Here is a 26,058-nt window from a genome sequence, read left to right on the forward strand (position 1 = left end):
GGACTGACCGCTGAGCGTAGAGTCAGGAATAAGCACTGAGAACCACCAGATGGGCCCCAAACCTAGAGCAACAGCAACAACTAGCACATCCCCCACCCCATTCCCACACCTACCCCCAGAGGCTTGGCCTTCTGAGAAAGTACAGTCCCAACTGCCTTCTCCCTCAGCACCCGAGTCAGGCTTCCAATTGGGGGCCAATCCTCCTGGCCCTTGCTTTTACTCTCCTTGGAATAGCAGTCTCATATAATGTTTGTTTATATCCCACTAATAAGTCCAATCATTCTACCTGTCCCTCTCCTTCTAACTCATTTCACTCAGCATGATACTCTCCATGCCCATCCATTTATAAGTAAGTTTCATAACTTCATTTTTCTAGCAGCTGCATGGTATTCCATTGTGTAGATGTACCGTAGTTCCTTTAACCAGTCATCTGTTCTCGGGTACTCAGGTTGTTTCCAGATTCTGGCTATTGTGACTCACACTGCAACGAACACAGAAGTGCAGGTTGCATTTCTACTTGCGTTTTGGGGCCCCAGGGTATATTCCCAGAAGTGGTATTGCTGGATCTTATGGAAGTTCAATTTCTAATTTCTTTGAGGAATGCCCATATTATTTTCCAAAAAGGCTGGAACAGTCGGCTTCCCATCAACAATGAAGGAGAGTCCCTTTCTCCCCACATCCACACCAGCACTGGTTGCTCTCGTTCTTTTTGATGTGTGCCAGTCTCTGTGGTGTGAGATATCTCATTGTTGTTTTGATTTGCATCTTCCTGATGATTAGCAATGCAGAGCATTTTTATATGTCTTTTGACCATTTGTTTTTCTTCTTTGAGGAAGTTTCTATTCATTTCTTCTCCCCATTTTTTTATGGGGTTGGATTTTTTTTTCTTGTAAATTTCTATCAGTGCCTTACATATCTTGGACATTAACTCTTTATCAGATGGGTATTGGGTAAACAATTTTTCCCATTCTGTGGGCTGTCTTTTTATCGTGGTCATCGTTTCCTCTGAGGTGCAGAAGCTTCTTAGTTTAATGTAGTCCTATTTGTGCATCTTTGCTTCCACTTGAAGATCAGGAGTTTCAGAGTGGACCTAGATTCTCACAGCTGCCGCCCTCCCAACTCACCCACTGCCCTGCACTTCAGATTCAGAATCTAAATCTCTGAGGAGGTGCAAGCCAAACAGCTGAAATTCATAGGCACACTCACTGCCCCCCTGAAAACTCCGAGGACACCCTCAGGAGGGGGTAGCCCAAGTCCCCACTGTGCCAAAGCCCTGGCAGCTGCACCCACACCCCATTGCTGCCACCATGCCAACACCTACGTCCTAACCTGTGGCTTCACTAAGAATCTCTGCAGACTCATCCCGGTTCTACAGCTCCTGAAGTACAGCCATGCAACACTCCGAATTCCACAATACTGTCAGCCCCGCAGGAGCACACCAAATTAGATGAGATGGTAACACAGAAGCCAACTAAACTTAAACAAAGACAATGATGTAGAAGAAGGATCAGTGAGCAACAAAGACTTAACAACCCCCATGATGAGATATAACCATTTTCCAGATTTTCTTCTACTGAAGCATTTTTGATCAATCCTTTAGCCACTTGGTTGAGACAAAAAAAGTAAAACAAATTATTGTGTGCCTACTAAGGGGGAAAGTGGGGACAATGGTGGCGGGATGGTCACTCAGATAGTGGGATTGGGATCGGGATATCAAAAGCCTGTAACAACTGTGTTCTCAACAAGCCATGGTGTTTTTTAAAAAAGGGAGGGAGGACTTTTAAAAAACATTAATTTTTAAGTGTCCTTAAGCCAACGCTTGGTGGTGAGGGGCTGGTGATGAGCAAGGGAGGGCTCCTGGGCGTCATCACTGCACTCGGGTTGACCCAAGTCAGCCAAGCGCCAAGCAGGCAGCCGAAGAGGGTGCTGGGGATAGAAGAAGTTCACTGGTGGGGAGGGGGAGTAGACCAGAGCATAAGAGAAAGAAACACGCTGGTTTTAAGTTTTGAAGGACCCACTTACATTTTTATGGAGCGGCATCTGCACGATCCGGAGCTTAAATCCCTTCTCCGTCACTTCCCAACTTGTGTGGGAAAAGGGGATTCAGAAAACCAAGGTCTTCGGGCTGGAGCGACAGCACAGTGGGTAGGGCGTTTGCCTTGCATGCGGCTGACCCAGGTTCGATTCCCAGCATCCCATATGGTCCCCTGAGCACCGCCAGGAGTAATTCCTGAGTGCAAATCCAGGAGTAACCCCTGTGCATCGCCAGGTGTGACCCAAAAAGCAAAAAAAAAAAAAAAAAGAAAAAGAAAAGAAAATCAAGGTCTTCATAAACAGACGAGCTTCCGTAGGGCACCGCACAGGCCATGCGTCACCCACACAGCCACCACTGGCTCCCTTCTTAGCGGCACCTTCATCGTCCCCTTCACAGTGACCGGTCTGTCCAGCCAACGGCAGGTACACAGCACCACTGTCCATCTGTAGGGTATGGTCGAAGTAGGATCTTTTGTTGAAAAGACTATTTTATCTTCCCATAGCTGCATTGCATTTTGGCTAAATGAATAAATAAATATCCCAATTGCCACCTTAGAGAAAATGATCCCGAGTCTCATATATTTTTAAAGGCTTGGTTTCTCAAGACACACTTTTCACTTTATATAATTTCACATAGTAGCCACATATTCATCATGTTGCAATGTTCCCTTACATAATTTTATCAGGCTCCCATGTTGTATGTCTCTCTTCTGACCTTCAAAATGACTTCCAGGGACACAGAAGTGGATCCTGGGGCACCGAGGAACACTGAGTGATTTTCATGAGTAAAGAACACAGCTGAACAACTCACGCATGTCAGGAGAGGGATTCCTTCCCATGAGCGTCCTTGAGACAACTCTCAGAGCACAGCCTGAGATTCTCTGGACAGCCTTTGTCTGACAAAGAATAGAGCCAGAGACAGGGGGCTGGAGTGATAGCACAGCGGGTAGGGCGTTTGCCTTGCACGCGGCCGACCCGGGTTTGATTCCCAGCATCCCATATGGTCCCCTGAGCATCGCCAGGAATAATTCCTGAGTGCAGAGCCAGGAGTAGCCCCTGTGCAACGCTGGGTGTGACCCAAAAAGGAAAAAAAAAGCAAGCAAATAGAGCCAGAGACAGAGTTCCACCCAGGTGCGTTCAGCAAGGGCTTACGGTGCTCAGTGTCAACTGTGTCAATCACAAAACTTCAACACACTTTGCCAATCTCCCCACCTAATAATTCCCTGACACATTCGATAAGCTATAACATGGTGAGGAATCAGAATAAATTATCTCAAAGTAAAAGCTCGCTGGAAGCTCTGACATGACAGCCTACACATGACTGATCTAAATATTCATTTTGGATAATGGAACAGCTACCAACAAATTCATTACTCACGACAATATTTTCACTTCAACTGTCAACTGACAGGGGGTCTCCTAATACATTGCCATTAGCGGTTTCCATCAGTAAGAGAGAAAAATGTACTTGTTTTCACAAATAAGTATGAGTCACACTCGTTCCATTATAAAAAGGGATTCAGCCTCATTCAAAATTTTCACAAAATGGCTGTCACAAGGACATTAACCGCACAAATCATTTCAGAGCGAAAGTCACAGTTGGAGAGTGAGTAATGGATTAATTTCCAGTTAACCAGTCTATTTCTTGCTTTAATTATATGCATTTGTGACTTCAAATGCCTCGTGTTTCAGCAACTTTTATGCTACTCTCTTTATAGCTCATGCATAGCTATATTATTTAGAAAGAGACTGTTGCATGAAGCAAAATGGCACTAAAGTGATGATTATTACTAGTGGCGTGATCTATTTTAGCTCAGAGCACCATGGAGAGTGGAAACAGATATATGTATGATGCCTCATGTGTTAATTTGCCTGTCTCGACACCAAGGTTGTTACTTTGAGCATGCTGCCTTCTGGTTTCATAGAGGCAAGAAGATTCTGGGTAGGTAAGTGAACTTTGTCACCTCACTTTGCTTCTTTTCAGCAAAAGAAAGAGAGAGAAAAGAGATAAGCAATGCCTTTGTCTTTGGCCAATGGTAGATTTAGGATGGTGGGTAAAATAGTGACACATCTCCTTTAAGATACAAATTGCTCCAAACACGAATACATGCTTAGTTACACCTGTAATAAAAGATTCACAAATTCACTATGACAAGTATTTAAAAAATTAAGCCTTTTGAATATTTTTGGCTCAGTAATTCTGCTTTGAGCCAAAGGAAAATATAGCTCTCGTCAAAGATCTGTGTGCAAAAATCTGTCTTACAGCTTTGCTTTAAGGACTTTGAAGAGGGGTGAAAATCCTTCGGCGTTCATCAGAAAAAGATGTGATACATTCTCACAATGAAATCTTAAGAAGGCACTGAAATTTTAAAATTACACAGTGAAATTGTAGGCTGGGACGCTAAGTTCTGCTTCTGCTGAGGATATAGAAAGTCCCAAGGGAGTGCTAGACGCCTGAGAACATGAGAGGTTGGGTAACTTAACTAGGCCTGTCAAAGAATTAAGGTCACTATACTACAACTGGGTAAAATGAATTTAAGACAGTGATAAATACATTTATGAACCTCTTCACTTTGGGAATGGCACAAGTGAAAGAGGTGGTCACTGTATAAATATGAAGAAATCAGCTAAACGTTTAATAAACGCTTAAAGGCCACGTGAGGGCGAGTAGGTCAATACGCAATGGCTGAGAGCCTCAGACAGAAGAAAGCTCAACTCACTCTCAAGCTCTTTCATACATACTTCCTCGGAGTGTTCACAAGAAAGTTTAGAGGAAAAGTAGGAAAGTGGAAAAAACCATTCTTCACTGCATCTACACAGAGCAGATGACAAAAGCCTGGTCTCCTTCTGTGTCTTTCTTGCAGACACACTATGTTTGTGCTCAGTCACTTGAGCCATATTCCTGGTCCTGCATTTTCCAAATTTTCTTCAAGAAACTTACGGTTTGGACTGAAAATGTAATTTAAGTCTTTCCCCTTGTCCAAGTACTTTTCCCCCCCAAATAGCATACAGATCTCAAGAGCTCTTGAGATTAGAGAAATTTTATATACTTGTTGTTGGAGAATAATAACTAAGCAATAAATGTTCTGTTATGAAAAGCTTTCTTCACTTTTTCGATCCTACTAAGTGATAAAGAATATGACACATTGAAATGGCAAGAAAGGAGGCTTTTTAGCTGACTCATAAATCAATGATGATAGTTTGAATTGTTAAGAAAATAAATACAGATTGAATAGCTCTATTAACGATTGTTTACACTTTCTCTTCTGGCTAAAGTCTTGGAGTTATATACATGACTTGAAGGACAACTTATTGCAAGAATAATATCCAGGGTAGAATCAAGAACTTAATTCAGGGTAGATTAATCAAGGGTATATTAGAGAACTTTTCTCTATGTGGTGTAGGAAAGGATTTGTAGACATGCAATCTACTTGCACAAAAGCACTTTTCATAAAATCTGCTTTGCCTTGACTTTTTATATATATACTTAAATTTCACAACAAAACTAGCTAAGATTTCTTCTCAGCTTCAGTAATACAGGAATATTTTAGTGAAGTAAGAGTGATTTACTGTAAACATGTGCTAACTCATAAACGTGTGTATTCAAGGCCATTGGGAACCAGAATATTTAGAATTCAAGACCCATCACATATATCATAAGTTACTCTAAGGATCAGAGATAATGTGGGTAAAGATAAGGTAGGAACATAATACACAGCTGATAATGGGAGATGTTGCTGGCTGCTGAGATGAGTCGACGGTGCATAACGATGGCTTCGCTTCATTAAGCAATGAAGCGAAGATAGCATTTTGTAAGCAGTAGTCCCAGGATCCGCGGACACCTGTTGATTCATGTCTCTAACTCACTAACAAGCCGTCTCTGCTCCAGACATCTGGAGGCATCTTCTCCTTCTGCCAGGGGAATTTCACACTTAGAAATAGATGGTCATTGTGCAAAAAGAAAACTGATGCTAATTCAGGTGGTGTGTTTTTATAGGCACACACACACACACACACACACACACACACACACACACACACGTCCCCAAATCCGAGTAAGAAAAGTACCTCTTTATAGAGGCAAACAAGTGACATTTTGATTTTGTCTTGGAAAATTTTTAAAACTCAAAATGAACTGCTGGATTCTATGCCACACTGGTTTCTCTCCTTCCCAAATTTTCACCCAGTCAATAAAAAAGGGAAATTTTTATGTTGACGCTGCAACTTCAAAATTTTTGAATCATCTTAGTTCTGGATTCCAAAGAATAAATTCAGCTGCTTGGACACAGCGATCAAAATCTCTTTCGGAAGCCAACAGTTTAATGAGTGTCGTAAAGGATATTTTACCTCTTCCGTTGACTTTCCACAAAAGATCTACATAAGCACAGTTTATACCTCTTTGGTAATTTTATTAAGTCCTTGGTACACAGAGAGTCAGAATTTTTAACTTCTAAAAAGTCTAAGTGGACAAGGGTAAAATTATCCAAAGAACAAAAAATTCCACTTTCACATTTTGCTGGGGGTGAAGGGCAGTCCAGTGGTGCTTGGACCTGAGGCCCCCAGACCCTTCCTCCTCCAAACTTAGATGGGCAGAAAAAGATGCAATGGCTCAAGGGGAGAGCAGAGTGGCGGAAAAAGACGAACGCTTCTCCACAAATACAGGTTTCCAGAAGAGACTATGTGCAAACACTAGGATCACATGAAAAGAATTAATCAAAGAAAGGCGATGAAGTGAGGAGAGAAGACAAGAGGACAAAAATCCCTCATCTTCCAGCCAAAAAATAAATGTCAAAGTCTGGCTGAGTAACAGGCCAAAAGGCCTTTGTTCTCCAATAGAGCTAGGCAGAGGGAGGGACATCTGAGCACTGAGACAACGGGGGACAGACGAGAGAAAATGTCCCTGTGGGGAGAAGGGCACACAAAGAGGAAGAAAGCTTTCTGGCACATAAAGAGACAAAGATGTGGGGGCAGAGAGAGAGGCAAGTGGGGGTGAAGCAGAAACAGACGTAGGGGACAGGGCCAAGACAACGGGAGGGACAGATGGATGGGGACCAGCAAAGGCCGCTGGACAGAGGCCCAGGCGGGCCTGGGCAGACACGTGCTGGGGTGTGTCTTCTCCCCAAACCCAAACAAGGAAGCCCAAGAAAGGAAGAGCAGGGGCTGGATCGACAGCACATCGGGGAGGGCGTTTGCCTTGCATGCGGCTGACCCGGGTTCAATTCCCAGCATCCCATGTGGTCCCCTGAGCACTGCCAGGAGTAATTCCTGAGTGCAAATCCAGATGTAACCCCTGTGTATCACTAGGTGTGACCCAGAAAGAAGAAAAAAAAAATAAAGAGAAAGGAAGAGCAAGTCTGTCTCGAATCAAAAGCCAGGTCGGTCCTTCCCCTGGAACAACCAATGAACAATCAATCACTCTGGGTGCTCAAAGTACAGCCAAGGAGCCAGGAGTGAAAGTGCGGAGAAGAAAACTGGGTTCCCTGAGGAACACCAGGAACCCCCCAGCCTCCGTGAGGCAGGGTCGAGCTGGTAGAGAGGAACCAAGAGCTGGGTTCCGGGGAAGGGACGGCCACGTGATGTCACCTTAGGGCCCTTTTGATCTTGCTGTTGCGAACACAGAGACCAAGGACCCGCTGGAGCAGGCAGGTCAAATCAAGGGTAGCTGAGGAGCAGGGGGGGGCCAGGCTTCAGAGGCGGGGGCCTCACATCTGTCCCCCAGTCTCATCCACACTCCAGTCTAGAGGGTGACTGTCCGTCAGGAGCCCCCCACTGGGGACTATTTCTATAGAGTTGTGCATATACACAACGGACCAGTTCAGGCGTTGCAGTGCTCAGCCATCCAAGTCACCAACAGCCTGTCAAGCATTGCTCTCTAGGGGCTGGAGCGATAGCACAGCGGGGAGGGCGTTTCCCAGCATCCCATATGGTCCCCTGAGCACCACCAGGAATGATTCCTGAGTGCAGAGCCAGAAGTCAGCCCTGAGGATCACCAGGTGTGACCCAAAAAGCAAAAAGGAAAAAAAAAAAAAAAGAATTGTTCTCTAAACACAGGGGAAAATCCCTTCCTCACTGGCCCTGAGCTGGCGCCATGCCCTGTCCGTCCACAGACCTTTTGACGTGTGCGAGAAACATTCTCTCTGTCTAGGGCCCGGAAAGGGCTGAAGAGTGTCTGAAAAGCCCAGGGGAAGAGTGGGGGCGTGTGTGAGTTGGACCCCTGGTGCCTCTGTGTGAGCTGAGGTGACTCTGGCCATCCGGGGAGCCTGACAATGACAATGAACAAGCCGAGTCCTGCCTTGCGGAAGTCAAGCATTTCCGTACCGGGGGCCGCACGCCGACCCGAGGAGTGGCTCGTTTAGCCTTACCTCCACATTTTCTGGGGTGCAGGCCAAGAACTGGGGCGAAGGCCCTGGAGCCTGGCTCCCTTCCTCCTCTTCCCACGTGACACTGTCCCCTTTGTGCTCTCTCCTCTGAGCTCACACTTCGGAGCTCTTGCCTGGGCTAGCACAGACTTCTGGCCACTCTCCAGACCTAGGGTCCACCCAGGGTCATTTGGCTACTTAAGGCCCCTCGTCTAGTCAGGAGCCATAGGACAGCGCGGAGGGCACTTGCCTTGCCTGTAGCCGACCCTGGTTCCACCCTCGGCACCACATAGGACCCCCTGAGTACTCCAGGAGTAAGCCAGGAGTAATCCCTGAGCACTGCTGGGTGTGCAACACCCCTCCCCCCGCAAAAAAAAACCAAAAAACTCCTTACCTAGCATTCTTTTGTTAGAGACGCCTGACAGACATACTTCTACCCCCAACCTTCCATCCACATTTTGTCTATGAGTTTTCTCAGGGGAAAAACGGAAGGTGGGAGCTAAACGGGTCTCAGCAGCTCTTGAACTTCTATTTGTTTGTTTCAGCCTGCGGGACACACGTGGAGGAGCTCAGGGCTCACTGCCGGCTCTGTACTCCAGGGTCACTCCTGGGGGTAACTTGGGACCGTGTGGGATCGAAGCAGAGCCAGCCCCATGCAAGCAAGGCGAGCATTTTACCTCCTGGAGGATCTAACTGGTCTGGAGCGATAGCACAGCGGGTAGGGCGTGTGCCTTGCACATGGCCGACCTGGGTTCGATTCCTCCATCCCTCTCGGAGAGCCCGGCAAGCTACCCGTGGTGTATTCGATATGCCAAAAACAGTAACAAGTCTCACAATGGAGATGTTACTGGTGCCCGCTCAAGCAAATCGATGAACAATGGGACAACAGTGTTACAGTACTACAGAATCTAACTACTGATTGGGTGTGGGGGGGTGTTGGAGGCCCACCCAGTGATGCTCAAGGCTCACTCCTGGCTTTGCACTCAGGGCTCACTCTGGCAGGACTTGGGGCACCATAAGGGTGCTGGGGATCGAACCTGGGTCAGCTACATGCAAGATAAGCAAGTGCCCCACCTGCTATACTATCTCCACAGCCCCCGATCAAACTCTGAAGTTCAATGGCTCTATGTTTCTGGCAGTTAGAGTAAATATCCCTCCCCGTCTTTGCCAGGCTAATTCTCATTTCTCCGGACTCACTGAGGCCTTCCCTCCTCCTCCCCAGCCTGCCGTGTGAACGGAGCCCCCTGGCCGAGTTCCCTGGACCACCCTTTTACAGCACTTCTCTGACTAGGCTATAATTGTCTCTAAATTAATGTGTGGGTTCCCCGCCGGCCTGCAAATTCTAGGGGGACAGAGACCAGTCTTTAAGGCTGCGCCCTCAGCGCCGACTCCTAGCAGGAGTTCGATGATACATTTGACGAGACGAGATGAGTAGCTGGTGTCTCAGAGCCATTTCCCCTCAGCGAAGGCTGCAGTGAATGACATTCATCTTCGTTCTCCTGCCTGCATTAACAAACAGCCTTGGAGCATATGTACTGCGAGCACACACTTAATGAATCACGTTACCACATTCATTTTTTTTTAAGGGAAAAGACGAAGGGGATTAAAAAAAAAAAAACCTTTCCATTTTTATGGTAAAAGAAGCCCAGACGATTACACCCGGTTCAGTCCTCATTAATAAAACAGAAACGCTTTGCTTTCTCATCTAAGCTCTTCGAATTAATCTAAAGCCTGATTGTCCCAAAGCATTACTAATTATATAGCAATGTCATTTGTGTCGAAAAATTGGAAGGGACATACATAGCCAGCCACCGAGAGATGGTTAATGAACTCGGACACTCGATTGGTGAACGGAATACAGCCCTTGCTAATGGCCCCGGCAGCCCAATCTGAAGTTAAACAAGATCTGAAGTCGCAGGGGCTTGACTGCCACCGGGTAAAGTGTGCAAATATAAGCGTACCAGAGAGAAGAGAGGCTAAAATTTTGCAATTTTTTTTTTCAGGGATCCTTCCCAGTGCTTGGGGATCCGAGGGATCCCAACCATAACTGATCTGAACTTGACGGTTGGCGCTCGGGTCTGGCGGAGCTGGAGGCCGGCTCCTGGACTGTGCCAAGGCCCTGGGCTCAGGAGGGGACCTGGTCACATGCAAGGTGTGTGACGTTTGTGACATTTTCATTCCTTAATGACGTTTCATAATTTGTTCTCATGGTAAAAAAAAGAAAGAAAATCCCCCATGCTAACTGCTAACTGAGGCCATCTGGCTACTTGCTGCTGTGGTGTTTTGGTCCCCAGGGCGGGGGAGGGGCCTCCCGTGCCTGAGGTCCTGGTCTGAACCCGGGCAGCACAGAGCTCAGGAAACCATCTCCTGGCTCCTGGTCCTGGGTGTGTCCCCCTGTGAGAGCGGTGCTGAGGCAGGAGAGAGGCCCGTGGGGTCCTGCCATTGGCTGGGCAGGACGAGAAGCGCACTGGCCTCCTCGTCCCATGTCCTCGTAGGAACGGCAGGAAACGGGCGACACGGTCACCCCCACGTGATGCAGAAACTGGGCCTCTGCGGGGTTCTCCTTGGCAGTGCTCGGAGGGGCTCCAGGATCTGGTCCCCGTCACCATAACCCGCCGTTGTCTCACTCTGTGAGACGGGGGAAAGAGGCCACATTTGGGTTTTATTTCTTGGTTTTGGAGCCACACCTCACTGTACTTAGGGCTTGCTCCCAGCTCTGTGCTCAGGGGCTACTCCTGGCAGGGCTCGGGGACCATACTGGGTGCTGGGGATGGAACCCGGGTCAGCCACTGCAAGCCACGTGCCCCAGCTGCCGGCCCAGCGCTCCGGCCCGGGCGCACATTTCTAAATCAAACTTCCTGGGAAAAAGAGTCTGTGTCAGACAAGGAAAGCCCCGCCCCCCCCCCCGTCCATTTCCAGGACATTCTCTCAGCGCTCCCCCCACCCTACCTGACAGTCTTCCTCCGAGGGGCCGAAAGCAGGTCCCCCCACCCGAGAGTGGAGATGGATGGTTCCTCAGCTGACTTGGTCTCCCGTCTTGCACAGGAAGGCATATGGCTCGGTAGAAGAGCATACGCTATTCCTGCGTCTGGCCCTGGGTTCAATTTCCAGCAACACACACACACACACACACACACACACACACACACACACACACTCCCAGGAATGGATAGCAGGAGACTTCACTCCAAGAGAACAGGACAGGGCCCCCTGGAGAGAGTCTTGTTGTGGGGAAAATGCCTCAGTGAAGGACGCCACCCCCATATGGGTGGAGAAGTGGGGACCAGAGGGACTCGTGTGCAGACTGCTCAGAAGGGAAGGACAACGGAGTTATCCGAAACCCATTTTCAAATCAAAATTAAAGACGGGGTGGTGGGGGGGCTGGAGCGATAGCCCAGCGGGTAGGGCGTTTGCCTTGCGCGCGGCCAACCCGGGTTCTATTCTCAGCATCCCATATGGTCCCCTGAGCACCGCCAGGAGTAATTCCTGAGTGCAGAGCCAGGAGTAACCCCTGTGCATCGCGGGTGTGACCCCCCCCCCAAAAAAAGCAAAAAAAAAAAAAATTAAAGACTGAACAGGGAAAACCCAATGACCAAGAGGGAATGAATAAAGGGCCAGAGAGAGAGTACAGTGGTAGGGCACTTGCCTTGCACCCGGCTGAGCGGGGTTCAATCATCAGCTCCCCATATATGGTCCCCCAAGCCCACCAGGAGTGATCTCTGAGCACAGAGGCCGGAGAAAGCCTTCGCCAATGCCAGGTGTGGTCGGGGGTTGGGGGGGGGGGTAAGAGGAAATGAAGAAGGAGAGATGGATGGGAAAGGAAGATCAGCCAGGCGGGAGGACTTCCGCCCTGCGCTGCCGTGCAGGGGTCAGTGCAGGGGTCAGCTCCGTGTCTGCTCTGGGCGCTCACTTACTTTCTCTGGATCCGAACCACCGGGTCGGCCAGCAGGTCCGTGAAGTCCAGCTTCCTCCCCTTCTCGATGACGTCCCGGTGCTTGCGGACAAACAGCCACCCGATGTGGGAGAAGAAGAAGCCGCGGCGGGCGTTGTGGGGGTCAGCGTCGGTCTCGGAGTACTTGTGGTGGACTCGGTGGTCCCTGGACCACTCGAAGATGTCATTCTGCAGAGAGAATGCAAGCCCTGAGTGAGCGCCGGAGCGGGGCCTTCCGGGGCCTCCTCAGCTCTCCCTGCCGCGGCGTTTCCACGCCTCTCGCTCTCACCCCAACCCGCCGTCCTTCCCCCAGGTTCGGGCCCTGGGCCTTTTTGTTCATCGAAACAAGAGCAAACCCTCACTTAGCAGGGACCTTCCCTAAGAGCAGGGGGTTCAGGCCTGCGGAGTGAACTAGTGGGGAGACCTCAAAGACAGCTTGGGGGGCACTTCTGAAATCTCCTGGAGATTGGACGTGTGGCAGAAGGAGCATACTGGGCTGGAGAGATAGTACAGTGGGTTAAGGCGCAGGCCTGGGCCCGAGCGATAGCACAGCGGGGAGGGCGTTTGCCTTGCATGCAGCTGACCCGGGTTCAATCCTCAGCATCCCATATGTCCCCCGAGCACCGCCAGGAGTAATTCCTGAGTGAGAGTCAGGAGTAACCCCTGTGCATCTCTGGGTATGACCCAAAAAGAAAAAAAAAAAAGAAGAAAGAAATTGAAGACTCTGGCCTTGCAAGCTGCTGACCCAGCTTTAATCCCTGGCTCTGCACCTGTGTCCCAGCACTGTCGGGAGGGACCCCTGAGCACAGAGCCTTGAGCACAACCCTAACCACTGGTCTAGCTCTAACCCCCTTGTGTCCGACTTCAGAGAGAGCAAGCGAAGATCCCAAGAGCGATATTATTACCAGGTAGATCTTGGGAAGAAGGCAAGGACCAAAGAACATGATTCGAGGGCTTTTTTTTTCTTTTTGGGTCACACCTGGCGATGCTCAGGGGTTACTCCTGGCTCTGCGCTCAGGAATGACCCCTGGCTGGTGCTCAGAGGACCATATGGGATGCTGGGAATCGAACCTGGGTCGGCCACGTGCAAGGCAAACGCCCTACCTGCTGTGCTATTGCTCCAGCCCCTCTTTAAAGAAAGGAACAGAGTAGATTTCAGTCATACCATCATGAACAGCTTTGTAAGGGTCTATCTCACAGTGATTCAATAAAAAAGGAAAAATGCAATTAAAAATAATTTTTTTTAAAAAAAGAAAGAGGGGCCGGAGCGATAGCACAGTGGGTAGGGCATTTGCCTTGCATGCGGCCGACTCGGGTTCGATCCCCGGCATCCCATATGGTCCCCCAAGCACCGCCAGGAGTAATTCCTGAGTGCAAAGCCAGGAGTAACCCCTGAGCATCGCTGGGTGTGACCCAAAAAGCAAAAAAATAAAATAAAATAAAAAATAAAAAAAGAAAGAAACAGAAGTTACTTTGGGTGCCAGAGGGCCCTGGCATACGGGGCTGTATTCCCTCCGCCCCCCCCCCGCCGCCCCAGGGCGGGGCAGGACGCTGGGAATCCCAGCAGGGAGAGGCAAGGCAGTGTGGCAGGCTGCACAATTCACACGCTCTGCTGCTGTCTCACACGGAGACGGTGGGGCTGGGAGCCGGGTGAGCTCTCAGGGCAATTAACAACGGTTTAGGTATTTATATTTAATTTCTTTTTAAGAGAGTTTTGGCTTTGGGCCCCCTTCAGGGTGCCCAGGGGCGGCTCCTGGCTCGGTGGCGAGGGGCAATTCCTGGTGGTGTGTGGGGACGGGACCCTTCAGGGCTGGGATCAGCCCAGGCCTCCCATCTGCGAAACAGGCTTCAGCCTCTGAGCTCTGTCCCCGGCCCCCAGGCTGTTATTGTTGTTGCTGAAACGTTATTTATTACCATAGGCACAGGCTGACCAGGGTTTGTTTGGGCTTGTTTATTTATTTATTTTTTTGGCTCTGGGGGTCTCGCTCTGCTGCAACGCTCAGGGGTTACAACCTGGTCCCCATCACGGCCCCCCCAAGTCCAAGCAGCAGTATCCCCTGAGAGCCAAGCCAGCTGCAAGCGCCGAGCACCCTTGGGTGTGCCCGCCCGCAAAACATAGTTAGATCGGACGGGAGGTAAAGTGCCTGCCTCGCTCGCACGAGGCTGACCCGAGTTCGATCCCCAACACCGACATGGTTCCCTGGAGCACCGCCAGGAGTGACTCCTGAGCACCGCTGGGTGTGGCCCCCAAGCCTAAACTAACAAACGAATCCACGGACAGCTCCTGAGACCCATTTAACCCCCCTCCCCCCATCCGCCCCGCCACTGGGGAAAACTCAGACAAAAATCGAGGATTGAAGATTGTGGTACAAGCAGGTGTGTGTCAGATGGCTACAACAGAAGAACGCTGGGTGAGGAATTTGTGGGGCTCAGGGCTGACGCCTGCCTCTCAAGGATCATTCCTGGCAGTGCTCAGACCACATGGGGTGCCAGGGATGGCGCCCCCGGCAGCCACGGACAAGGCAAGCATCCTCCCGCTGTACCAGTGCTCCAGCCGCTGGCTTTTTAAAATTATTATTATTATTATTATTATTATTATTATTATTATTATTATTATTATTATTTTGCTTTTTGGGTCATACCCAGCAATGCACAGGGGTCACTCCTGGCTCATGCACTCAGAAATTACTCCTGGCGGTGCTCAGGGGACCATATGGGATGCTGGAATTCGAACCCGGGTCGGCCGCGTGCAAGGCAAACGCCCTCCCTGCTGTGCTATCACTCCAGCCCCCGCTTGCTTTATTTTAATCTGGTAACGTTTGGAGACACTGAGAAGGCAAATTTGTTTGGGAAATTGTGCTTCCGATAGAAAAATGAGTCTGAAGAGGAAATAAGCGTATATGCTGTGTACGTCCTTTCAAAAAATAATGGGAGGAGCTGAAGTGATAGTACAGCGGGGAGAGCGTTTGCCTTGCACTCAGCCAACCCTGGTTCGATCCCTGGTATCCCATCGGGTCCCCTAAGTACCACCAGGAGTAATTCCTGAGCATTGCCGGGTGTGACCCCAAAACAACAAATAAATAAATAAATAATGGTAATAGGACAGGGGAGATGGAGGGTGGGGAATCAGGGCCCCAGGGGAGGGGGCACATGCTTTGCACACAAGAATCTCAGGATTGGTCCCTGGCACCACCTGATCTCTTTTGGTACTACTAAGAGTGGCCAAATATGAAAAATTTATAACATATCCACCATATTTTTCAGCATTGGGCCCATTTTCTATGGAAAATTTCCATTTCGTAGATATAGGCTTTATCCTGCTGCTAAGATAGGAAAGAAATAGTTTTTTTTTTTAATCAAAGTTCTAGTACTTCTTGATTTATTTGGGTTGGGGGTCGTGCTGGCAGTGCTAAGGGCCCTCCTCGCTCTGTGCCTGGAGATCACTCTCGCCGTGTTTGGGGAATCAAGTGGAACCAGGGTCTCACCCAGGGCAAGCATGCTGGCCCGCTGGACTCTGTCCTGACTCTTGAGCATTTCTCTTAATCAAGAGGGGATTCGCTGAGGTTTTAATTTCTCTGGGTCACCTGAAGCTTCTGGAAGATAACTCAACCTTATTCATCCTATAGTGCCGCTGAAAACCTTTAAAAGTTGTTTAACCCTGAGGTAATGGGACAGAAGAAAGAAAGGAAAAAAAACCCTTAGGAAGAATATGTTCCATTTTAAATATAAAGGAATAAAAGGGGTGCTTAGCCGTCTATGCAAAGCAAAAAAAAAAAATCACATCCGGACTTATTGCAAAGGAAGAGGTCTTTAGATCTTGGCAGCGCATTGAAACACGGTGGTTGGAAAGAATAAAAGCATTTATTATTTATCATCACAGAATCTGGAGTTGGAAAGAAACTTCAAATGCCAGTCAAGACCGCTGCTGTCCCGGAAGGGCCTTGCACATCTCAGGCTCTGGGTTCGACCCCTGGCACCAGAACAAAGAACAAGATAGCCGCAGTCCCAGAAGGACAGTTGCAGGTAGGACCCCTGACCACGCGGATTAGACAGACAGACTGGCCCCAAGGCGTGGAGGCCTCTAAAACGCAGGAACCTTTTTATTTTTTTTTTCTTTTTGGGTCACACCCAGCGATGCCCAGGGGTTACTCCTGGCTTTGCACTCAGGAATTACTCCTGGCGGTGCTTGGGGGACCATATGGGATGTCGGGGATCGAACCTGGGTCGGCCGCGTGCAAGGCAAACGCCCTACCCACTGTGCTATCGCTCTGGCCCCAGGAACCTTTTGAAATGCTGGAGAACCACTGAAATAATATAGACGTGCCAGGACCAGAACATCGGCTGAACCCCCAGAAAAATACCCCCCACCTGAAATGTCTGCCATAGAGGCAGGGTGAGGACTAGGACGAGGAGGGGGGTACTGGGGACATTGGTGGTGGAAAATGTGCACTGGTGGAGGGGTGGGTGTTCGATCATTGTATGGCTGAAGCTCAAACACGAAAGCTTTGTAACCGTATCTTACGGTGATTCAATAACAAAAAAAATACCCCCACCCCTTGGCATCAATCTTGTGACACGCTTTGGGAAGCAGTTTGGGAAAACCTTATAAAACTAACTTTGTGGGGGCCAGAGAGATCGTGGAGAGGGCATTTGTTTGCCTTCCATACAACTGACCTACCTCCGCCCCTCTCGGAGAACCCGGCCAGCTACCGAGAGTATCCCGCCCACACGGCAGAGCCTGGCAAGCTCCCCGTGGCGTATTGGATATGCCAAAAACAGTAACGATGAATCTCACAGTGGAGACATTACTGGTGCCCGCTCGAGCAAATTGATGAGCAATGGGATGACAGTGCTACAGTGACAACTGACCTAGGTCTAGTCCCCAACATGTAGATGGTCCCCTGAGCCCTGCCGGGAGTGATCCCTGAGCACAGAGCTGGGTGTTTGGGATAAGTCTTGAGCATTCCTGGGTGTGACCCAAATACCAAACCAAACCCAAACTCACTTTGCAGAGGTACAGGGGTGCATCTCCCCACTCTGGGCGGGTGGGGGGGCGCCTGCCTCTCTCCCTGAAGTGCGATTACTTGCTTTGACTTTCTGGACTGCGTCTCCTTCTCGGAGATGTTGCCCCTCCCTCCTTGGGCTGGGTGCTGGGCTCTCTCCTCTCCGGAGAAGGTCAGGGTCTGTCCTGGGCGTGTAGCTCTCTTCCTCCCCCTCGGGGCCTCTAAGGAAATGTATCTTACTTCAATTTTCATCTCCTTCCTGAAATCGTTTCTGTGAGGCCTGGACGCACGTGTGTGGAGGTCAGGAGTGACCTTCCCATGTCCTGCAAAGAGCAGTTTGTCACTCCAGCCCGAGTTTGAGTTCTGTGCTTCCCGGAGACCCGGGGACAGGGTTCGGGGGCCCGGGGTGATTCTCCCACACCGTGAAGAACAAGTGAAACTCCAGGGCACTCTGGTGAATGCCTAGTACGGTGGGACGCAGGTGTCTATGCCACTTAGGTGCTCATGGCAGATTTGCTCAGTCCTGAATCTCCCAGACCACCTGGGTAAGCAAGGTGGGTAAGGAGGTCACAGCGGAGCTCCCTCTCAGGGCCGCTGCCTCCCTCCTCCTCGTCACATGAGACACCCTGCAACAAGACTATAAGCCCATGACAATAGTAGATTGCTCCGATACAATGCCCCTTGCACGTCGAAAGAAAGGAGACTATGCTGTGCCCAGCTCACAGATGGCAAAATCAAGGCTCAGGAGACTTTCACTAAATTCATAAGTCCAAACAGTTAACTCAACCATGACGGCATCCGCTCCGCTCTGAGTTCCTACTCCTTTCCATTAGGTGCGGAAAGCCTTTTAGGGAGAAATCTGGTGGTTTTCATGGGGAAAAGTTAAATGTCTTTCAGTTGTAGCATAACAGCTTTACACAGACTCTAAGTGGAGTTTCAAATGCTTAGAAACGTTAGTCTCAAAAAAAGAAAAATAAATAGCCTAATGCAGCAAGAAGAAGATGAGGACGACCAAGGAAAGCAGAAAGGTTTGTTTTCATTCCTCGGACCTGGACACGGTCCACAGAAGCCGCTCAGCCTGGCCGGGCATGCAGCCCGGGTCTGACCGCTCCAAAGCGGGAGCGCGAGATCGATCCTCACCGAAGTGCTCTAAGATGTACTTTTCCCTCCCTCGGCCTTTGCTTTTGCTTTTCGCTCCAAAGCTGAGCTCAGGACAGGACAGAAGCCAATGCTGGGCTGAGGCGGCCGAAGCCCTTTGTCCCACCCACCGGCGTCTCGCTCCCTCGGGGACAGGAGAGCCCCCAGCGAGCAGCTTCTGCGTCTGAGGCCAAGCCCCGCGTGCTCGGGGCGGGCCGGGCCGGAGACACGTGGGCCAGGTGGGGCCGAGCTCAGAAGGTGGGTGTGGGCAGGCCAGGGGTCCCGGGCGCCCACTCACCTCTTCCCCTCAGCCGGCCTCGGCCTCTGAGCTCGGGTCCCTCCAGCATGCTCCGCAGACAGCAAAGGGGGAGATGGACGCAGCGGTCAGCGGCCCCCAAGCCTGTGGTCCCGGCCCTGCTGACCTGGGACACGGCTGAGGGTCGGCTGATTCCTGCCCCGTTGCTGAGGCCCACAGGCGCACATCCCGAGACAGCACTGAGGAGGGATCACACCCCACCCGCCCGCTCTCTGCACATATACACGCCTATGTGTGCACCGCTCCCTATAGCATATACACATACATATATACACTGCTCCCTAGAGCATATACACATACATATATACACCGCTCCCTAGAGCATATACACGTACATATATACACCGCTCCTGATAGCATATACACATACATATATACACTGCTCCCTATAGCATATACACATACATATATACACCGCTCCCGATAGCATATACACATACATATATACACCGCTCCCTAGAGCATATACACATACATATATACACCGCTCCCTAGAGCATATACACATACATATATACACCGCTCCCTAGAGCATATACACGTACATATATGCACCGCTCCCTAGAGCATATACACGTACATATATGCACCGCTCTCTAGAGCATATACACGTACATATATGCACTGCTCCCTAGAGCATATACACGTACATATATGCACCGCTCCCTAGAGCATATACACGTACATATATGCACCGCTCCCTAGAGCATATACACGTACATATATGCACCGCTCCCTAGAGCATATACACGTATACATATACATATATACATCTCTCTATATGCACATTATACATTATACATACATATGTACATCTCTCTATATACATATATACATACCTATATATATCTCTATATAGCATATATTCACATATGTACATACATATATACATCTCTCTATGTGCACACATGTACATATGTACATACATATATGTCTCTATATAGATATATACATACATATGTACATCTCTCTATATGCACATATGTACATATATACATACATATATAGCTCTATATAGATACATACATATGTACATATCTCTATATGCACATATATACATTATACATACATATGTACAGCGCTCTCTATATACATACCTATATATATCTCTGTAGCACATATTCACATATGTACATACATATATACATCTCTCTATATAATATACATGCATACATATGTATACATCTCTCTATATGCACAAATATACAAACATATATACACATCTCTCTATATATGCACATATATACATACATATATACATCTCTCTATATGTACATATATACATACACATCTTCTGTCTCAGTCTTTCTCTGTCTCTCTGTGTCTCTCTCTGCCTCTGTCTCTTTTTTTTTCTTTTTTTTACTTTTTGAGTCACACCCAGCGATGCTCAGGGCTTACTCCTGGCTCTGCACTCAGGAATTACTCCCAGCGGTGCTTGGGGACCATATAGGATGCCAGGGATTGAACCCGGGTTGGACACATGCAAGGCAAGCACACTCCCCGCTGTACTATCGCTCCGGCCCCTCTCTGTCTCTGTCTGTCTCTCTTTTCCCTCATCTCCCTACCCTCCTCTTTGGTTTTTGGGCCACACTGGGCAGTGCTCAGGGCTCAATCCTGGCTCTGAGCTGCTCAGGGGTCACTCCTGGGAGTGTTTGGTGACACCAGAGATTGGACAAGGCTGGAAGCATGGAAGGGAAGTTTCTTAACATTAACGAGCCATTAAAGGAAAACTTGCTTTACGTGTGTATGTGTGTGTGCGTGTGTTGTGTTTTGTGTGTGTGTGTGTTGGGGCCATACCCAGTGATGCTCAGGGGTTGCTCCTGCCTCTGCACTCAGGAATCACCCCTCCTGGTGCTTGTTTGACCGTATGGGGAGCCAGGGGTTGCAACCGGATTGGCTGCGTGCCTTACCCTCTGATCTGCTGTTCCAGCCCCAAAACCTGCTCGTTATAAAAATGGAAAAACTGGGCCACACTCAGAGAGAAAATGTCAAGTCATCCCTAACAGTACTAACTCTGTCTCTCCAGCCTGTCTCCGAGGGTTTAGGCTGAGTGGTCAGTGCTGGCTGGTCGCAGGTGCCGTCCAAAGTGGCGACTCAGCCCGTGTGTGCAGATCGTCAAGGGCAGAGCCAGGCTGGCAGAGAGAGCGACAGTGGCTCCGTGAGCACCGGGTCTGGCTTAGGGCTCTGCAGTGGGGGGGCAGCGGGCAGAGACACTCAGGAGCAGACGCTCAGCCGGTGGGTTTAGCTTCCTTGGTGTCCCACCGTAGCCCGCTTGCCATGCCAGAGAAACGGAAGGCAAACCACATACGGAACTGAAATTCCCTACCGGCCACAATTTTACAAAGATCATTTTAATTTTGTTTTGTTTGGGGGGCTACTCCTGGCAGTGCTCGGTGGCCCCGTGGTTTGGGGGCACTAACCCGGGCCTCTTACACACAGAGGACGCGGTAAGCTCTGTCCAGTCCCAACCAACTTGATTAAAATATAGATATTTGACATCACACATATCTCAGATCCTGCCCTTCAACCATCATTAGTCCAAGGTAGCACTTCGATTCTAGTTTCCGTTATTACTCTCGTACCAAGTCTCTGAAGTCAAGGCGTGTTTCACACTTCCGACACACCCACCTGCACTAGCCATGCCTCACACGCTCAGCGGTCACGCGTGGCTGGTGGCTGTCGATGCTGGACAGAGCAGCCCTAACTGGCGGCTCACCTGCTTTTTCTTTCCTTTGTTTCGGTTTGTTTGGGCGTCACAGCTGTGGTGCTCAGGGATTGCTGCTTGTCCTGCACTCAGGAATCACTGTGGCAGAGCCCGGGGGACCAGACGGGAGGCCAGGGTTTCAACCAGGTTGGCCACAGGCAAAGCAAACGTTCTGCCCTACACTGTACTATCGCCCCAGTCCCTTGTGTACTTTTTCTACATGTGTGCTATGCTTTCAAAGGTCTTGAAAAATTCAGTGTTGCCAATAGGTGAGACAGATTTTTGCACAAAACCATATGCATGCAAATGGGTGGCATCTATTTAGAGCACCACAATTTCAGTTTTTCTTGTCTTTGTTTTGGGACCACACCTGGCAGTTCAGGGACTGCAGATGACTGCATTTTCCGGGGTCTCCCTCAGCGGTGCTGACCGCGACCAGCCCTGCGCCTCTTGCATGCAGAGTGTGTGCTCCAGGCCCAGAGTTCTCTCTCTCCCTGGCCCCAAGCCTATCTTTCAGGCTAATAATTCTTTTTCTGGAATTTATCTCAACAAAAGAATGATTGTGTGCAAAATGGAACCGCAAGGATGCTCACCACAGTGAAAACTTGGAAAACCCCCGAATTTCCATATAAGAGGATCTATTTGTTTGAGTACCTTGTGATAGAATCATTCAATACTATTCTTAGGTGTGTGAGTGTGTGTGTGTGTGTGTGTGTGTACACAGAGAATTTCTGGAAGTAACTTTTTGTTGTTATTATTGAGTCACTGTGAGATACACAGTTACAAAGTTGTTCACGATTGGGTTTCAGTCATACAATGTTCCAACACCCGTCCCCTCACCAGTGTGCAATTCCCACCACCAGTGTCCCCAGTTTCCCTCCTACCACTACTTCACCCCCAGCCTGCTTCTAGGGCAGGCACTTTTCCTTTCTCTCTCCCTCCCCCCCCCTCTCTCTCTGGCATTGTGGATTGCAATACAGATACTGAAAGGTTATCATGTATATCCCTTTATCTACTTTTTAAGTAGGTAGATCTTGTGCAGCATAATCATTTCCAAATATTATTGTCATACTGGTCCCTTCTCTATCTTACCTACCCTCCGCCCCACACACACTTGTTCCAACTAGTATTCCAACCACTAGATTCCAACCGGACTGGAGCGATAGCGGCCGACCCGGGTTCAATTCCTCCGTCCCTCTCGGAGAGCCCGGCAAGCTACTGAGAGTATCCCGCCCGCATGACAGAGCCTGGCAAGCTACCCGTGGCATATTCAATATGCCAAAAACAGTAACAAGTCTCACAATGGAGACGCTACTGGTGCCCACTCGAGCAAACTGATGAATAATGGGAAGACAGTGCTACAGATTCCAACCACTGACCAGTCCTTCCTGCCCCGGTTTTCCCTGGTCTTGGATATTGGTCTTCTACTATTTTTTATATGCCACCAATGAATGCAGCCATTCTATGTCTGTCCCTGCCCTCCTGGCTCATTTTACTCAGCATGACACTCTCCATGTCCATCCACCTATAGGCATAACTCGTGACTTCCTTCTGGCATTGCTGTGCCCATTAGAGGAGGAAGCCACCACAACGCAAGGCGAGCGCCTAGCATTCTGGAACCTTCTGTACCGTGCTGTGCCATCTCTCTGGCCGTCCGTTTGGTCCCTCCCCACCTTCCCTTTGGTGTTGTTACTGTGGGCCTCAGAGCTTCCCTCTCCTTGGCAGGGGCTGCCTGCGCATGGGCCCCGCTCTCCGCCGAGGCACTCACGCAGGGCTGGCCCAGCGTGGCCCACTGCTGCACTCCCTTGTCCTTTTCGCTGCAGTGCTAGGGAGCGGGCTTGGGGTGGGGGGACACACTGCTTTTCTGTGGTGCTGGCACATGCCTGGCTGTCACAGCACAGTGGGTCACGGGACCATGCACGGCCCCCAAGGGACACTGGGGGCTTGAATTCACGACCATCTTCTTAAATGGCAGGTGTTCTCAGCCACCACACAATTGGGGCTGGAGCGACAGCACAGCGGGTAGGGCATTTGCCTTGCACGTAGCTGACCCGGTTCGATTCCCAGCATCCCACATGGTCCCCTGAGCACCGCCAGGAGTAATTCCTGAGTGCAGAGCCAGGAGTGACCCCTGTGCACCGCCGGGTGTGACCTCCCCCCCCCAAAAAAAAAACACCACACAATTCCTACAACAAAATATTGTTTGTGGGGCTGGAGTAATAGCACAGCGGGTAGGGCATTTGCCTTGCACGCGGCCAACCCGGGTTCGATTCCCAGCATCCCATATGGTCCCCCAAACACCGCCCAGAGTGATTCCTGAGTGCAGAGCCAGGAGTAACCCCTGAGCATTGTCAGGTGTGACCCAAAAAGAAAAAAAAACAAGAAACTTGCAGGAGAGATGCATGGCAGACACGCCCCTAGATCAAGTGATTCAAGTTCTACTGCTTAGAGTATGACCAAGTGACAACATGTCCCTAGTATTCAAGGCCGAGGCCACAAGTCAATCATGTAGCACTGCTACTAAAACTGCAGACTCTGAGTCCAGCTAGGAGGGGATACGAGCAAACCACAAGGAACATCCTACCACATAACTTGCCTCTGGAGCTAGAACCAAACAAGAAACAGTCAACATTACAAAATCAAAGCTGAGCGAGAGGAATGAGACTAAAGGAACATGACAGTTCATTGGAATGCACCGTCCTGAATTGGCTGCTGGGCTGGGACCCTGTAGAGAAAAGAATTTCGTCAACATTGAACTCAGTTCAGTCTGGACAACCAAATCTCAGGTTGTTTTTTTTTTTTTTGGCTTTTTGGGTCACACCTGGCGATGCACAGGGGTTACTCCTGGCTTTGCACTCAGGAATTACCCCTGGCTGTGCTCAGGGGACCATATGGGATGCTGGGATTTGAACCCGGGTCGGCCGCGTGCAAGGCAAACGCCCTACCCGCTGTGCTATCTCTCCAGCCCCCTCTCAGGGTTTTTTTTTTATCAGAACCTGTGGTGATATGCCAGTTCCAAGGAAGGTTATTCAAAGATTCAGGCTGGTACAGGTTGATTCAGGCTTTTATTTTTGGGGAGGTGAACTTCTACTTCTAGATTTCTAGTTCATGAAATTCCACCTCTAGGAAAACGGCTTCAGGGCCAGTGGGTACGTGGTTATTCTCCCACTGGGCAACTGCTTATCGACCCAGGAGGCACAGAGACGCCTCATTCCAGGGTGCTCACCCACTCAGCCACTACAGATGCTGAGTCTGGTGAGGGACAGAAGGCACTGTCACCAGGATACTTCTGCTTGTGTGTGTGTATGGTTATGAAGCAGGTTATTTCTGATATCAGGAAAGAGCTTCCAATGAAGGCTGTAACTTGCCACACTGGTTTCTTCACTCACCTATATTCCAGGGCCGGTTAATATTATCTCAGACTCAGTTTATGTTGTTGGTTTCTTCCCTGGTATTATGACTGTGTTTCTAAATGCATCAAATACTAAAGTTAAACAATTGTTTCAGCAGCTACAAGCTGTTTTACAAAAGTGCTCTGAACTTTTTTTATTACTCAAATCAGATCTCATTCTGGTCTTACTGGATCTGTGACTTGAGCATAGTTTTTTTTTTTTTAAAAAAAAAGGAGGTGTGTCCCGTTTGACTCCTTGTCATTGTTATCTTTAAAATTTTTTATTTTACCTCAAGGAGAGCCATATACAGAAGCTGAAAGGCATTTTCAGGAAGGTGCACAGATTCAGGAAATTATTATTTCTCCTATTTGGATTAAAATTGACAAAGAATGGGTAGCAGGGAGACTCCTCACTCAAGGAAAAGGCTACGTTTTTCTTTCAACAGATAACCCCACCAAGAAACTTTGGGTCCCGTTTTGCATTCTGTCAGGAGCCAAATTCATTTGCCTGCTTTAACTTTCAGAACTTTGCAGTTTTACAACCCTCCAAATTCCAGCCCTAAGCCACTGTCAAACTGATTTCAGCTGGAAGCCAAAAAGAAACCAGAGGAGCTTGCATCAGAGGGCCTGCAGCAAAGGCCTCTAGCTCCTCTAACATATCATGAGGTCACATTAAGAGCATTCCTTATACCCTTCTTCTACAGGCTGTGGAATGGAAAATGCCAGGACCCCATATTTTGGATTAACAATTTCTTCCTTTTACCCTCTCCTTGGAATTCACAGGTGCCTCAGTTTCCGAAGGAGAAAGGAAAGACTTTTAATAGGAAAACCTTTGAATTTCTCTCTAGGATAACTGTTCATGTCAGAGCTCTCCCTGTCTCTTTCTCTACCCCTAGGCATGGAGACGTACCAAACCCCAATGGTTGAAGCCTCTGATAACTCTAAAAAAGTGTTTTTTTCCAAACATAAGCTAGGTTGCACAGATATTACTGCCAGTGAACCTGACCAGAGAATGGCTGCATTCCCCTGCTGAAGGACTCCTGACAGAAGTTGTGATGCTCCTGTTCCAGTGCTCCCTGCCTGATCCAGTGCTTCATGAAGTTCATCAGACTCCTATAGCTGCTCCCTTGGGACTCATTGCTGTGACCACTACTGCTGCTGTTGCAGAAACAACTCTTCAATT

The 26,058-nt window shown here is 49.2% G+C and overlaps 1 protein-coding gene across 1 annotated transcript in view; it reads right to left on the reverse strand.

The window, feature by feature from the left end:
- The window catches only part of SCD5 (stearoyl-CoA desaturase 5), a 127,246-nt gene that overhangs the window by 20,213 nt on the left and 80,975 nt on the right, over nucleotides 1-26,058 (reverse strand). The window contains exon 3 of the mRNA XM_004614352.2: nucleotides 12,308-12,513. Within this exon, the coding sequence (XP_004614409.1) occupies nucleotides 12,308-12,513 (206 nt within the window). The remainder of the gene's footprint in view (nucleotides 1-12,307; nucleotides 12,514-26,058) is intronic.

The sequence above is a fragment of the Sorex araneus genome, chromosome 5, assembly GCF_027595985.1.
Source record: "Sorex araneus isolate mSorAra2 chromosome 5, mSorAra2.pri, whole genome shotgun sequence".
In the NCBI taxonomy this organism is placed as follows: domain Eukaryota; kingdom Metazoa; phylum Chordata; class Mammalia; order Eulipotyphla; family Soricidae; genus Sorex; species Sorex araneus.